The following is a 15,572-nucleotide window of genomic DNA, read 5'->3' on the forward strand; positions in this document are numbered from 1 at the left end:
GTGCCCGAGAGGGCGGGGCTCCAAAAAGAGGCTGGGGGGGGGGGGGGAAGAGACGGAGGGGCGGGGCTCCCAACTGAGGCTGAGCGGGGGTTGGGGGTGGGAGTGGGCTTCTGGGAGGCGGAGAGCTCTAAGAAGGCGGGGCTCCGCGAGCCGCCCGGGCGAGGGGTATCCTGAAGGGGCGGGGCTGAGGGGGGCGGTGCGCGCCGCCGGGGAGGGGGTTCTGAGGGGGCGTCGAGGGGCGGGGCTTCCCTTGGCGGCGGCGGCGCGCGGCTGCGGGCAGCTCTGGGGACGGGGCGCGCGGGCTCGACTCGGTGGCTCTCGGCACTGCTCGGGCAGCAGCGGGAGCAGCAGCGGCAGCGGCGGCCCGGCCCCTGCTCCCAGCAGCAGCGCCCTCGCGTCCTGCGCGCTCGGCGGAGCCGCTCCCCGCTCCTTTTCTTCCTTTCTCGTCCTCCTCTTTAGAGCCGGCCGCGATGGAAGCGGAGCCGGGGACCCCGGGTAGCCCTCGCCGGCCGCCGCTCCTCGGCTTTCTCCTGCTGCTGAGTGGTGAGTACTGAGGGACCGAAGCCCCTGTGGAGGACAGCGCGCGGTGCGCAGCGCGGAGCGGAGCCGGCGCCCGGGCGAGAGCGCTGGCAGCCCACCTGGGAAGCGGCCTCTCCGTGCCCTAGCCAGGACGGCTCCGCCTTACCTGCCCGGAGAAACCTGGCCTGGGCGCTCCTCCTCCTGCCCCCGCGGCGGGCTGCCGGCCTCCGGGGGCCCAAGTGAGGAGAGCCGCAGAGCCCTACTCGCTTGGGGCCGGCTGCCTGGCGGGGCGGGGTAGTGCCCGGCTCCGGGCGGAGTCCTTTCTTTGGGGAGGTGGGATGCGCCCGGGGGACGCTAGGGCTTCCACGCAACCGGCCATCCTTCTATCCATCCATTCCTCCGCCCTAACGCGGATGGACCTTTGTTAAGGCGGCCCGACTCCCTCCTCCTTCCTTCTGCTGAGCAGAAGGGATCTTGGGCAGCGCAGAGGACTTCGATTGGGGGGCTTCTTCCCTTTCGAACCCTCATCCGGGGCAGTGAGCTCCCTGCCTGACTCCTAGAGGAGTAGGCACGGGCTACATAGTACCGCTGGCACTAAAGAGTTACGGTGGCCCCTGCCAAAATCGGGCATGGTTGGCCCGGGAAGAGGTGGATGGTGAGGGCTGCTCCACTGGGGATTTGACCCTCTTCTCCGATCTCCATTATGCTTTGGATGATGGAGGCCAAGGCAGAAAAAGTTCGTGCCTGCTGGCCTTTCTACTTCTCTTTATCTATCCTTGCATTAAAAGATAAGAGCTGAAAAGTTTATTCTTTTTCTGCTTAGAAGGGCCAGGCACTTTAGTTCGAGAGGCGTATATATGTGTGAACTATATCTTTTGGTGTTCTATAATTTTTAACGCTGTTCCGAATTTACTCTCCCCCATTTGTCTCCCAAACTTGTGGACATCCTTAATTGTTGGCTTACTCACACCTAAATAGCTGGTTCAGTAGAAGCAGAGGATTCTGGAGCAGCCTTGAGATAGTTGGCCTCCTTGACCCATAATAACAGCTGCTACCAGAGACCTTGTGCTTCCAGTGAGATGAAATTTCTGGCCATATTCTTGGCTTTCTGCTTATCCTTCGTATTTGACCCAGTCATATTTTATGACACCTGTTTAATGTTTTTAATTGGGGAGGGGGGAGGTAAGAGATGTTTAAGAAGTGGTGAATTTGTTATCTTCACTTTTTGTGCCCCAGGTCATAGGGCTTGGTGAAAGCCTAGGAGGGCCAAGTGTTTGCACATAAAGGTAAAAGAGCCCGAGATACTTCTGGTGCTGCCTTAGACCCCTGAAGGAAAGAATGTGATTGGCAGATTCGTTATTACATATGGTTAGATCCACATCTGTTCTGAAAGGAAGTTTGGTGGTAGTTTCTGCTGCAATTGAGGAGTCCTCTAATCATATGTGAAAAGGCTTGTCTTCTGGATTCTTTGTCTTTTGGTATTTAGGTTTGCTGTGATAGTTCCTTACCATCTTATTGTTGGGAACTTAAAGGGAGTGTTCTAGAAGTTCTAGGGATGGGTATTCTTGTAGAACTGGAGCCTCAGTGCCCATGTACAGCAAATGCTAAATTCCTTCGGTGAGGAGAAGACCAACTCCTCAGATGTTAATCCTGTGACGTTAGTGTGTGGTGATGGGGGAGGGATTGGGGGGAACCAAGAGGGAGCTCGAGGAATGGGACATGAGGTCTGGAATATCCTGGGGTGTGTGTGAAGGGGAAGCTGCCTTGTGTTCAACAAAGGAACATTTTAATGAGAGCCTTAAATCAACTCCACCAAATGGGCCCTGGTGTGGAACCTGTCCATGTGCTGTAAACAATCATAGCCCATGGCCGTGGCCATGGCGCCTGCTGTCTTTAAGTGAAATCCGGGCTCTACACACCCCCGGACAGTATGACTTCAGGGGGCAGTGATTTTTTTTTTAATAGTTCACAGTAGAATTTTCCATCTCATTGTTTAATTATGTAATTAATTAACGAGACTTTGCATGGAGAGACCCCAGAGTATTAATAGGCCCAGAAGAAGAGGGGCCCAGACAGCTGGGCTTGTTGTGGATTAGGATGTTTTGAAGTTTAAGTAATTATGAAGTAAATGACCCAGTAACTTTCCAAACTTTGAGATCTTTGTTGTGATAAATATGGTAGAAGAGAAGAGGGTTTTCTCTTTTGGAAACTAAAGTTCCTGAACTGACCAATTTGGCTTCTCAGTTGCTCTGCCATTTACTCTCCAAAGCCCTTTCTTTTTTGGGAGGTGGGGGCACACATGAAATGACACTCTGTTCTGGGCCTGATTGGTCATTACTTTATGATCGTATTCAAGCAGCTCTAGGAAACCTTGTGAATAGGTATTCTGAGAAATTGGGGAGGGGTAAAGAGATGTGGAGGATCAACTCTCTAATTCTTTCTGTACCAGATGGACATATCAGTTTTGCTAAAATACTACTTTTTATCGTGTTACTTCCATATTCTAAAATTTTCAACAACTCCCCACTACCTTTAGGATTTTTTTTTTTTTTTAACATTTAAGTCCTCTGCAGTCTGATTAAAATTTACCTTCCCATCCATACCCATTAAGCATTCCTCACTATTCCCTTATATAAGCCAAAATGCACTGCTCAGCTTTCTGAATGTGAACATACTTTCAAACATAGCCTTTCATTGAAAAATGAGAATATTGAACTAGATGACTTCTGGGTTCCTTTTAGTTCTAACATGCTATGATTGTATAGATATCTCTTTTCTATCTACTAAAATCCTCCAATTTCAAACCTTCCCATCTTATATGATCCCTCTAGCAAAAGAAGATATCTCAGTCCACTGAATTTCTACAGGACACATCTGGAACATTCATATAGCTTTTATCACTTATTACAAAATATTATAGTTATTTGTAGACATGGTTTTTCCCTTATTAAAATGGAAGTTCCTGGAGGGGAAGGATTTCTTATAGTTTTTTTTCCCATAGTTCTTATAGTGCTAGGCATATGATTAGTCATTGTAAATATTTGTTAAATAAATGGATATTTTGACTGCCCAATAATAATAATAATAATATTTGGCATTTGTATAGTGCCAAGCATTGTGTTTTTATTTCATTTGATCCTTACAACAACCCTGGAAGATATGTGATGTTATTATTCTCATTTTAGGCTCAAGGAATCTGAGATAGAGAGATTAAGTGTCCAGAATTAGGTCTTCCTGACTCTGAGACCAGCATTCTATTTCTTGCACCTCCTCAATGATCATAGGCAAAGGATTCAGAAGTAGGCAGAAATAAGTATATCTTTTCTTCCTCTTCGATTTTTAGGCCACAGGTTCCTTTTCTGGGGAGTGGTTGGATCATTTGTATACTGTCTCAAAATCTCAGGCTTGGACTATCCTGCTCTCTGCCTTATGAAAGAAATAAATATACTTTGCTATTTGGACCCTCTTTCATAGTGCCAGTGTATATTCTGGTACCCATTGAGGCTTTGGGGCTTTTGCTGCTTTGAAGGAATGGAAAAAAGAATTAGGCTTGGGAGTCACTATACTTAAACTGGATTCCTGCTTTTGCCATTCATAACCTAGATAATCTTAGGAAAGTCACCTCCCCTTTCAAAGTTTCCTGCTTTGTGCTTTGGTGGAGTTGGGATAGATATCTATAGGATCACCTATAGGATCATGAAAGAAAATTTAAAGATCATCTACCCGTCTTCTCCTTTCACAAATTATTGAAAATTGGGTGGGATCCAGGGAGTCTAAGAAAGTCACACACACAGGTGAGTGAATAGCAGAACTGAGAGTGTCATTTAGATTTTGTACCACTTCTACTATACTTGTCTATGTTTTGTTGTTGTTCAGTGGTGTCTGACTCTTCTTCTTGATCCTGTGGACCATGCAGTGCATGAGATTTGAAATTGGATTTGAAATTAGATCTTCCTGATTCTAGGCCCAATGATCTATCACTGAGTTACCTAACTGTCCATGTTTTTACACTGGACTACTACTATACTATACTCATTCAATACTCAACTGTATCATATTACTACTATACTATACTGAATGCTTTTATCAGACTAATACTATAATATACTTATAGAAGACTAAGACTATATTATACTTTACTAATTTATTTCTACTATATAATACTAATATTACACTTGAAGATATTTATATCATACTATACTAATTTTATTTTTTTAATTTTAGGACCCAGATTGTGATTCTTTTAGTTTAGGAAACTCTTGTTGAGAAAACTCTCTTACCACTGCTGATATCAATTTATAATATCTTTTGCAATTTATAATCAGGAAATAGCCTAAGGCACTGAACAGTTAAGTATCATGATAAAGGCCACATACCAATATATATCAAAAGTCTGGGCTTTAATTCAAGTCCTCCTGATTCCAAAATTTCCATCATCTCTGGTACAGTACTTCATCTTCTTTTCATAGATTGTCAGAATTGGAAGGGACTATTTAGTGCAGTGCCTTCCTTTTACAAGACAAGACTGAAGCCTGGAATGGTACTCTGGACTTGCTGAACAGGCAGAGAATTAGTTGATAGCCAAGTGAGGACTAGAACCATGTTTCCTGACTCCCAGCTTGGGGCTTTTGCTACTTGCTACCATATTGTTTTTCTATTGAAACTCAAAGTATTGATAATTTATTGGTATAGCACTTATAACTTAGGGATCTGATATGATGTATGTTACTTTGAGGATGGACCTAAGAAATGGAGTTTTCAGGTTGTCATTGTTGTGTGCCTCCAGTACACAGGCAACCCCTATTTGTATAGTAGAGCCACTAGGTGGTATAACCCTGGAGTCAGAAAAACTTATCAGAAAAACTAAGTCAGAAGAACTTATCTCAGTTCAAATCCAACTTTAGATTGCTACTATTACTAGCTGTGTGATCCTGGGGAAGTCACTTAACCTTATTTGTCAGTTTCTTAATCTATAAAATGAGATGGAAAAGGAAAATGGCAGCTGCTCTAATATTTTTGCCAACAAGACCTCAAGTGGGGTTGTGAAGAGTTGGACACGACTGAACAAAAATTTGAATTCTACTTCCATTTCATTTGGTGTTGCTGTTATTGCCTCAGCTATATTTTTTGTATAAACTCTTATAAATGATCTTTAGCTCAGATGGCCTCTTTATTTAATTTAATTTTTTTGTTTTGTTTTGTTGGGACAATTGGGGCTAAGTGTCTTGCCCAGGATCACAAGCTAGGAAGTGTTAAATGTCTAAGATCACATTTGAACTCAGGTCCTCCTGACTTGAGGACTGGTGCTCTAACCACTGTGGCACCTACCTGTCCCTGATCAGCCAGTTCTTAAAGTCCAATAACTTCCATTATAGTACTGATACACAGGGACTGATTATTGAGAAAGAGTAATATATAGTAAAGTCTATTACAGACTTATGGAAAAGAAAGGGGGAAAGAAGTGATTTTGATACCCTTGTGTTTCTTCCACTTAAGGAGTTCTCACTTTATGTCTTTAAATCTGGTTACTGAAGATAAAAATTACCTTAGATGATTTGCATTCTTCTATTATCATTCATTTGTCTATTAATCATATTGTTATTGGGAAACAATCATGTTTATTGTTTATATAATTTTTAGAATGTTTGCAGCATTCCCAAGTACATTTTAAAAAAAATTTTCAGGGCCCAATCTTTACCCAGAGGAACACAATTCTAATTTTAATAGCTTGCCACTCAGTGAGGAAATTGCATTCATTAAGTAGAAATTGGATTCAATAAGCAACTTTGAAAGAACACATCTATTACCTACAGTGAGGCATGTTTTTACTGGGTTTTGCCATGGTGTGATGATCTGATCATTTTGACTCTGGGGGGAAGAGTAGAGAGAAGAAAAAAGGGAGGGAGTGAGGAAGGGTGGAGAGAGACAAAGACAGAGAAAAAGAGAAAGAAATTGATTCATTCCCTGTCAGGGACTCAGTTTTTCCATCTGTGAAAATGGATATCCTTTTTGTCTAAATTTTATGACATGTTCCCATCAGTGAGTGATGCTGAAATGATTTACCTCCATGTGCCTCACTATTCCCATTTTTAACAGGAGGATTTTGAGCTTAATAGCTTCCAAGGTCTAAATCATTTCTTGCTTCATCTTTTGGATTTGAGGAATTACTGCTCTCAACTTCTAATGTGTAAATTATGAGTAACTTGACAAGCCAGCTCCATGGAAGAAAGTGTTATACACAGGGTTGTGTGTCCTTAGCTTGCCTTGCCTGCCTGCCCTTCTGGCCTTTTTCCTCTAACCTCAGTTACATGTGTCTTTTCAGCTATGTCCCCTTGTTGCCCTATTTCTGAATTAAGAGAACCAGGCAGTTCTGGTTAGAGGCTTGGGTCCAGTATTGCTGTGGTTAACTCCTCAAGTCTTATTCATTACCTGCTGGGCTTGATCTTTCTCCCATGTATTCTTTTTAATACTGTCGCCCTCCCCTTCGTGTCCCCCTACCATTCAGCTTCCATTTATCCAGCTCCGGTGAAAGTGCCCTCAGTGTAGCTGGGCTCGATTCCTATCTTGGGGGTGCTGAGTTCACTCTATTCCAATATGCACTCATGCCAGCTCCAGCCCTATGGCACTCTGGTGGAGCCTGCACAGTACAGCTAATCAGTGGTTTTAGGAAGCCTTGTGCAGCATGTCACTTTTTCCGCCCTCTTTTCTTCTCCATATTTAAGACATTTCTCGGTCATGCTGTCAAGAGTCAGTGTATGTAGCCAGGAGGCAACTTGGCTCCCAGGGCTAATGAACTTGGACCTGGCAGCTCTTCCGGGAGTCAGAGTTATTAAATTGCCAAGTGCCTGTTTCCCCCTCTGGATTAATTCTGTGGATAATTTAAGAAGCCTCACATAGCACTTTATTTGCTGTTTCTCTAATGTCTTTATCAGGTAATATTGTACATTAGAGTTTTCTGTGACTGTGGCTTATTTTCCTTCTAGACTGGAAACCCCTCACAGAGCTGCTATCTGAGTTTTGCATCTTCCCTAGTGCCTGGCACAGTGCTCTGCATCCAACAGTCATTTATTTATCAAATGACTGAAGGAAGAGAATCTATGAAATTTGATTTTTTTTTTTTGAAAGAACTGAGCAGAGTCCTGTATCCTTTTTCTTAGAAACATAATAACAGTGATTGGCATTTAAGTTTCCAAAATGCTTTATGGCCATTATTATCACATTCAAGTCTCACTATAACCCTGAGGCAGACTCTGCAGCTGTGATTTACAAATGAAGAGTAAGTGATTTGTTCAGTGTCTGAGATAAGGTTGAAATCCAGGGCTTCCTTATTTGAGGTAGGCTGTCCCACGTCTTCCTGGGAGGTGTGTTACACACCTAATAAGAGTTTTGACTCTGGATTTGAACTCAGATCTTCCAGACTTCAGGCTCTAGCACCACCTAGCTTCCTCCCGACATTGCCTTTGAACTACAAGATCTGATACATGAATTTATCAGCTGTGCTGAAAACTAGGTAAATGATAAAAGGTTGTGAATCTTATTTGTTAAACAGGTTGAACAACTCAACTTAATCTTCTGAACCTCAATTTCTTCATCTGAAAAAATGAAGGGGAGTTGTTCTCAATGACCTCTGAAGTCTTTTTCAACTCTAAATAGCAATTTGGTTTCATTACGTGATTACCTTTTCTCCTGCCCAGCCCCTAGTCTGGGCTTGCCATTGTGTCAGGGAAGGAGGCCAACATTTTATGCCAGTAGTTATAGTTATTCTTTAGTGCATGGATCGGTTAGGAGCTGGAGCTTAGGGGTCTCCCAGTCCGGTGCCCAGATTTTACACGTAAGGAAACTGAGGCCCAGAAAGAAATGCTTTGTCTTAAGAGCTTCCAATACTCCAAGTCCAGTAACTTTCCAGGAAATCACACTGCTTTGCCCAGAAATTTTGAACTCTAAGCTGAATGCTGAATGAAGAGAGGTCATAATTATAGATTTAGAGGCATTTGGCACTTCAGAGATCATCTAATCCAACTTTTTTATTTTCCAAATGGAGACACTTAGACCCAGAGAGCCTTAACTTGCTTAGAGTCACCAAAAGTAGGAAGTGTCAGAGCAAGGATTTAAATCCAGGTGCTTTTCTCCTTATTCAGGGACCTTTCCATTGATAATAGAATGGAAGGGAGCTCTAACTTGGAAGTCAAGAGCAGGGGTCTATCCCTGCTTTTGTCACGATCTCATTATGAAACTTTTGCAAACCATACTCTGGGCCTCAGTTTTTTTCACTTCTAAAATTGGAATATTTCCATGGTGCAGGATAAGATTCATGATAAGAGCATTCATTGGGATTCATTTGAATCCAAGTTAAAAATCAAGAGTTTGCTGCTTTCTATCTTTGTTAAACCTTTCTGGACCTCAGTTTCTTTCCTTGTGAAATGAAGGGGTTGAACTATTCCTAAGGCCCTTTCTAGCTCTGCCATTTTAGGATTCGAATTAGTTTTTGAACACCTGCTATTTGCCTAGCATTATGCTAAGTGTTGTGTTAGGGAAAGGGCAGGTCTTGAGGAGAGAACAGGATGGTTGAGTCAGGTTCAAAAATATATGATTCCTTAATATTTCTTTAGTTGGGGAAATAATAGAGATACAGATACAAATGGATAAGGAATTCTGGAAGGGACATTTAGCTCTTTGTTGTATAGTAATCAATCAATATTTATGACTGTGCTAAGTATTGCTGACACAAGTACAAAGAATAAAACTATCTGGTATTTATATCACATATTACAAAGAATGAAATAGGTCCTACTCTCATTCTAACCCGAGAGACAGTTTTTGTTGCTGTTCAATCATTTCGGTTCTGTTCAAATTTTTGTGACCCCATTTGGACTTTTCTTGGCAAAGATACTGAAATAGCTTGCCATTTTCTTCTTCAGCACTTTCCATTTGAGGAAACTTAGGCAAATAGGGTTAATCCACTTTCCCAGGGTCACATATCCAGTATCTAAATCATGATCTGAACTCAGGTCTTCCTGATTTTAGGCCCCTCACTCTATCACTTTCCCACTTAACTTCCCTAGAGAGACAATGCGTAAATATAAAAATGTGCAGCATAAATATAGACTTTATTTGCACATACAACCACAAAGTAATTAAATACAAGTTAGTTTGGGAGTAAGGTCACTAGCGCTTGTAGGGACAGATAAAGGCTTTATGAGTAAATGGTTCATGAGTTGCATTTTAAGGGAAGAAGGAGGTAAGATGAAGTGGATGTGAGGAAGATGGCCTTGGAAGACAGCAAAGAAGGAAAGATGGAATGTCTAGTGAGGACCAGAGAAAATGCCAGTTTCATTTAATTTCAGAGTATAAGAGGGGGAATAACATCCAGTGAACCTGGGGTCAGATTACATAGGGTAACTTTAAAGCTAAATGGAATCAAGTTCATCTTAATGTATGGATAAGATATACATACACACACACTATCTATTCTAGCTAGATAAGGAGCAACACTAATATAGTAAAGTGCTAAATTAAATATAATTATGTTCCAAAATGTGTCATAAAGATAAATGTTATTGGGAGTGAAAATTAGGAAGGGGAAGAGATTGGGGTGGTTTCTGAGAAGGTTTCATGAAGACAGTGGGACTTGGAATTGCCTATAAGTGTACCCAGTGATGTGTAAGTCAAATCTTAGGTATTATCAGGTATATTTCATGTACAATTTGATGGTGCCTCTCATTACTTCATTGTGATAATGTGGTGATTCCAGAAAAGTACCTTCTGCCTAGCAAATAAGGAGGACACCAAAAAATACAGATTTGGTCACTTTTGTATCTTCTGACACTCATGTTCCACCACGGGTACTACCTGGGACCCCTTAATCTTTTAAAGATTTCCCTTGTCTTTATTCTTTTATCTCCACGGGAGAGGACTCAACAAAGCCCCTTTGACTGGCAGCTTCTTAAATAGTTTACCTCATTCTAATGCACAGATTTTTGCAAAGTCTCTTTGTAAATGGATCTTGGTATTTCATCAGCAGCTCATAAATTTGGGACTTTTCCAAAAACAGCCACTCTGCATTTCCTGGCTAGAGCTTCCCCTCCTTCATCCTGGATGCAGATTCTCAGGAAGGACAACACTAGTTCAGTACTGATTTACTGAGTGACCCACAGCTCTTAGTACCCTTCCCTTCTCACTCCCTCACCCCCAGCCTCCCCCAAGATAAAAATCAAAGGGAAATTCAGGTAAGATGCAATTAATTGTCTGCTCTGGAAAGGGAGGAGACTTCCATTACAGTTGGTAAATAGTCTACCTTGGAACTAGGAGCCCTTTCTTCCCCCTACAAGGAACACAGGTCTTTTCTGACTCTGTTGGTGGCAGGCTATCTCCTAGCACAGTAAATAGGGATGAGGGACACAGCACCTAGGTATAAAGATAAAGGTATGTTATTTAAGTGGGTACAGCACACAATTTGCTCTCCTTTCCTGGGGCTCTGGAGTAGGAGTTCTAAACCAGAAAAAATGTTTTCTGTTGTCATTTTTTCCCTCACTTCACTGTAGCCAGCTTAGTATTTTATGATTGAGGTGGACAGTCATGTTTATTGTGTTAAGCTTGACTGAAGTCAAAAAGGAAGCATCCTAGACTTTGGATCACATTTCCTTAAGAAACTTTAGGTAGGCTTGCCTGTGTTCTCTCTCCATAAAGATACTAGGGGGTCTCCCAAATCCTGAACTGAAACTAGTATATCTCTCTGATTTGGACCAACAGAGGGACAGAATTAAGAAAGAAAAACCTGGGTGCATTCTCTCCTTCAGGTCCTCAGAGACTGTGCCAAGTCTTTTGAAGTTTCCTGCATGTTTTATAGCATTGAGCACACAAGTACTAGTCTTGTGGCAGGAAAACGCTGAGAGTTAGGAAACCCAGGTTCTATAACAAAGTCATTGTGTGAGTAGGGGGAAGTTGCCCCCCCTCTCAGAGCCTGTGTTACCTTCTCTGTTTAGAAGGCCAACTAAGGTCCAACTAGGAGGGTCTGTGTTCTATGACCAGGGATGAGCAAAGCCTTGTCTTTCCTAAATCCCTTCGGCTTTCTTCTCTTCCATTGATTTTGGTGAGGGCTTTCAGATCTACAAAGTTAGTTCTCATTCTCTAACGGTAAGGCACAGAAACCTGGGACTTGGCTAAGATGGTGGTGTTAATGTGGTAAAGCTTCCCAAAGTATTAGGATTGGAAAAAGTTAAATAAGATAAGGGGAGGTTTAGAGGAAAAACTAGGGAATGAATTATTTATCCTTTTAGGCCCATAGAATGTCCAGAACTGCAGGAATGAGGCCCAGAGAGAATAAATGAGCACATAACGTTGTTTTGTTGTCTCTGTCACAACGTTTTGTGATCCCATTTAGGGTCTTTTTGGCAGATACTAGAATGGTTTGCCTCTTCCTTCTCCAGCTCATTTTATAAATGGGAAAACCAAGGCAATCAGAGTTAAGTGACTTACCCAGGGTTACACAACTAGAGTTTGAAGCTAAATTTGAACTCATCTTCCTGACTCCAGACCCAGTGGTCTTATCAACTTTGCCACCTAGGTACCTTCTGTTAAAGAACTGGAGACTGGCACATGTTACCATAGTAATCTGTGGAATCTTGGTGGCAGAAAGGAGAGATAGACTTTAAAGGATGCGTCCATCTTTCTAGAGTGGTTTAGGCGAAGTTCTCAGAGCTCCAGGGGAGAGGAAAGATCAGGTGGATTTCTGAAGTCCTTTCTAACTTGAGGAGTTTGGGCCTGGAGATTTAAGTTATCCAAAAGTGAATTTTGTCCATCCTCCATGAAAGAAGCAGAGCTCTACCTGAAAACTTAGCCTAGATCCAAAAAGATCCAAAGATCAACAGTTTTCTCTGAAAATGGAGCTCTTGGCCTAAGAACAGTGCATGTGGAAGGTCATGGGTGACTACAGGTTCCTGCTTGCTGTGTTCTTCCACATTCCAAGCCAGTACAGCATGCTGGGATTTGTAGGCAACTAAGTTCTTTGTTTTCCAAAGTTTTTGCTGTTAACAACTGTCAGGTAAGTAGTAGATGAGGAAACCAAGGGTCACAAAACAGAACTGGAGCTGAGTTCTAATTCCCAAGTCTAGAACTTTATCAAATATATCATCCTGCTAAATTGAAGAAGTGGGGACATGGGTGGGGGGAACCTTTTTACTAAATTCTTTCTCATTCTTCCTCATACTCTACATGTCCCTCTTGTCAAACTTAATTCAAAATTCATGGCCTCTAGAAAGTGATCCCTGAATAAAGCACAATTTGTTGTAATACTTTCTTTGCTTAATGCCATTTCTATGTGAATATAATCTGTTTTTCATTGATATGTAATATATACTGTATATGAACACATACTCACCCTTATTTACTTATTTTTATTCCCAAATATTCTCAGACCTTTTTTTTTTTAAATTTGAGAATGTTCTTTTATACAATATATCTTCTATTTAAATCTGTTGTGTGCCATACAAAGGTTTTATCCACATTGGTGAGTCAGAAGGTAGGTTGAAGAAATCTTTGCCCCTTCTAAGGGAGGATTGGTATCAAGTAGGGAAATCTTAACTTTGCTGGGTGATCCTGGGAAAATCATTTTCTCATTTGTAAAACAAGATGTTTGTACTAGAGAATCTCTAACCTCCTTTCGGCTTTAAAATTTCACACCTCTCCCACCCACCATTCTAGAATATTCAGATTTTCCTTGCTCATTAGTTCATCATAGTTTGACCATGCTGTTGATGGATTGTTTACAGTGATTTATATTGTCGAAACCAATTAAACTCCATAAACATTTATTAAGCACCTGTTATATCCAATATCCTGAGTCCATTCTATGTTCTTTCGTGACCCAGAGTCTGATTGAAGAAAGGATAGTTAGCACCAACCTCGTTCTTGCCTTTGAACCGAGCATCTAGGGGCCAGAGTACCCAGAGCATGGTTGGGGGAGGTGTTCAGGGAGAGGTGATAATTTGTGTATTCTGTCATAGGGAATAAATAATTCCTGTCAGGCAGGCCCTCTATGGTAGGCAGTTCTTGTGGAAGGAATCTTTGCTCCTTCAAAGAAGGAGCTTTGTCCTGTATAGAAGTAAGCTCATTTGTCTAGGCCAGGTTCCTCCCCTGTTTTTTGTGGCTATCCCATCTTGGGCAGTCAGATGAAACCTCTGTGTCCTTAGAAATTTTTAAAAAGTCATAATTCAAGGGAATACTAAATTTCAGAGAGATTAGTGATAATAAAATTTGAATTCTTTTCCCACCCAAGTTCATGGATCCCTGGAATTTATTCAAGTACCCTGTGTACCCCAGGTTGAGAACTCTAGGTCTAACAGTAGGTTGAGGAGGGCTGGGTGGCACTTGCTAAGGCTTCATGGGAACCCTAGACAGGTGGTGTGGCCAGGATAATGAGGTCTTTGTGCCCCACTTTGGGATTCGAGGTTCTTTTCAGCAGCTGCCAATAGAGCCAGCCACCCACCCACCCACCAGTCTAGCAACCCTAAAAATGAAAAAGGAAATCAGGACTAGTGCTACAGCCAGCTTGTAAGAGCAAATCGATGGATCTGTTTGGCTAATTTAACAGATTAAACCAAATTGTTCAAGCGACAATTTAAAAAATGCCAAATTTGTAAGCAGTTTTGCAAGCTTCTGATGTGAGTGCCTCCCCCCACCTCTCTCACACACTCAACACACACACACACACACACACACACACACACACACACACACACACACACACACACACACACAGTGGTGGGGATGGGGAGCGGCACTCTGGAGAGAGGGATGCTGGGGCTCTGGAACAACCCTGGGGGCTTGGAAGAGGTTTTTTTTTTTTTTTTTTCTTTCCTAAATTCCTTCTTAAAACAAAAGGCTCTTATTTAGTAAACACCAGCACACACCTCCGGGAAGGAGTTTCTCCAGTCATTCCCGGTTGATCGAAAACTTCACTTTCTTCTTCCGGTCCCCTTTCCTTGAGTTGCTTTGTTTCGTAGGTGTCATTTTGGGATGAGTGGGTGGGATTCTCTCTGTGTATTTCTGTTGTCTTTTTACAGCCCTGGAGGTCCTGTAGGGAAAGATGATTCCGCCCTGTCTGCTTCAGCACTTCTCCGCTAATTGCTTCCTTACCTTTATTGACCAACAGGCTTGGAAGCTTTCTTTTTAGAATATTTTCCGAGCCACTGAGGAGGCTGCTAAGTGGATCTCTGTTGTATCTCTGGGGCTGCGCCCAGGACGAGTCTCTACTTGGGACTTCAGCATAGGACCTTGTTTGACAAGCTCCAGAAGCCTGTCTGGGAGGAAAGGGGTGGGGGGTGGCCCAGGAAATGGGGGGGGAGGGAAAGGAGTTTAGCCAAGCGGGAGAGTAAATCTTGGGTTACTTATGTTTGTCTCCCCATGAGTCTGGGTTGCTTTTGCCTCTTTTCTCGCTCCAGTTCCAGATCAAAACACTCTCCTTAGGGAATAGGGAAATACCTCTCCTGATAGTGCAACCAGTGAGTAAACAGTGGAGGCCCCTGGCTGTGTTGGAAGGAGCAGAGCTGGAATGCAGAACATTTCATTTTAGGGCTGGACTTGGGTTTCTACTTCTTTCGATATTTGCAAATTTGAAACAAATGCCCTCATTTAGCAGCAGGCAGGCTGGGCTATAAACAGGGGCTGTTTATGGGCGTTTATGGTAGTCACAGGTATTTGTGAGAGACCCCATCAGGTCTAGGAAAGGGAGGGTTTATGGCTAGGTGGGCCGGAGAGACAGGGAGAGATTCCAGCCAGGTCTCCGGTGGAAGGTTGTTGTGAGGTGGGTGATGCCATAAAAATAATTACAACCTCCTAACCCCCAGGAAGGAGCCCCTTCTGGAGGACAAAAGGATTGGGATAGGGCTGGCCCCTGGAAGGCTGGGACTTGGGGGGGGGGGGTTTCTTCCCCCATAGCAGGCAAGCAGCCTAAGGTATCCGGTTTCCCGTGTGTCCGCCTCTTCCCAGGACCAGTAATGACCATTAAATGTATTTTATGACTCTGGATTTAGAATCAATTGATGCTAGTCCCTTTC

General features: G+C 42.8%; 1 protein-coding gene across 1 annotated transcript in view; it reads left to right on the plus strand.

Annotated features, from left to right (window-relative positions):
* The first annotated feature begins 296 nt into the window (after window positions 1-296).
* Window positions 297-15,572, plus strand: part of PTK7 (protein tyrosine kinase 7 (inactive)) — an 84,985-nt gene continuing 69,709 nt past the window's right edge. Inside the window, 1 exon segment of the mRNA XM_051997001.1 lies at window positions 297-543. Within this exon segment, the coding sequence (XP_051852961.1) occupies window positions 471-543 (73 nt within the window). The 5' untranslated portion in view covers window positions 297-470.

The sequence above is a fragment of the Antechinus flavipes genome, chromosome 4 (genome assembly GCF_016432865.1).
Source record: "Antechinus flavipes isolate AdamAnt ecotype Samford, QLD, Australia chromosome 4, AdamAnt_v2, whole genome shotgun sequence".
In the NCBI taxonomy this organism is placed as follows: domain Eukaryota; kingdom Metazoa; phylum Chordata; class Mammalia; order Dasyuromorphia; family Dasyuridae; genus Antechinus; species Antechinus flavipes.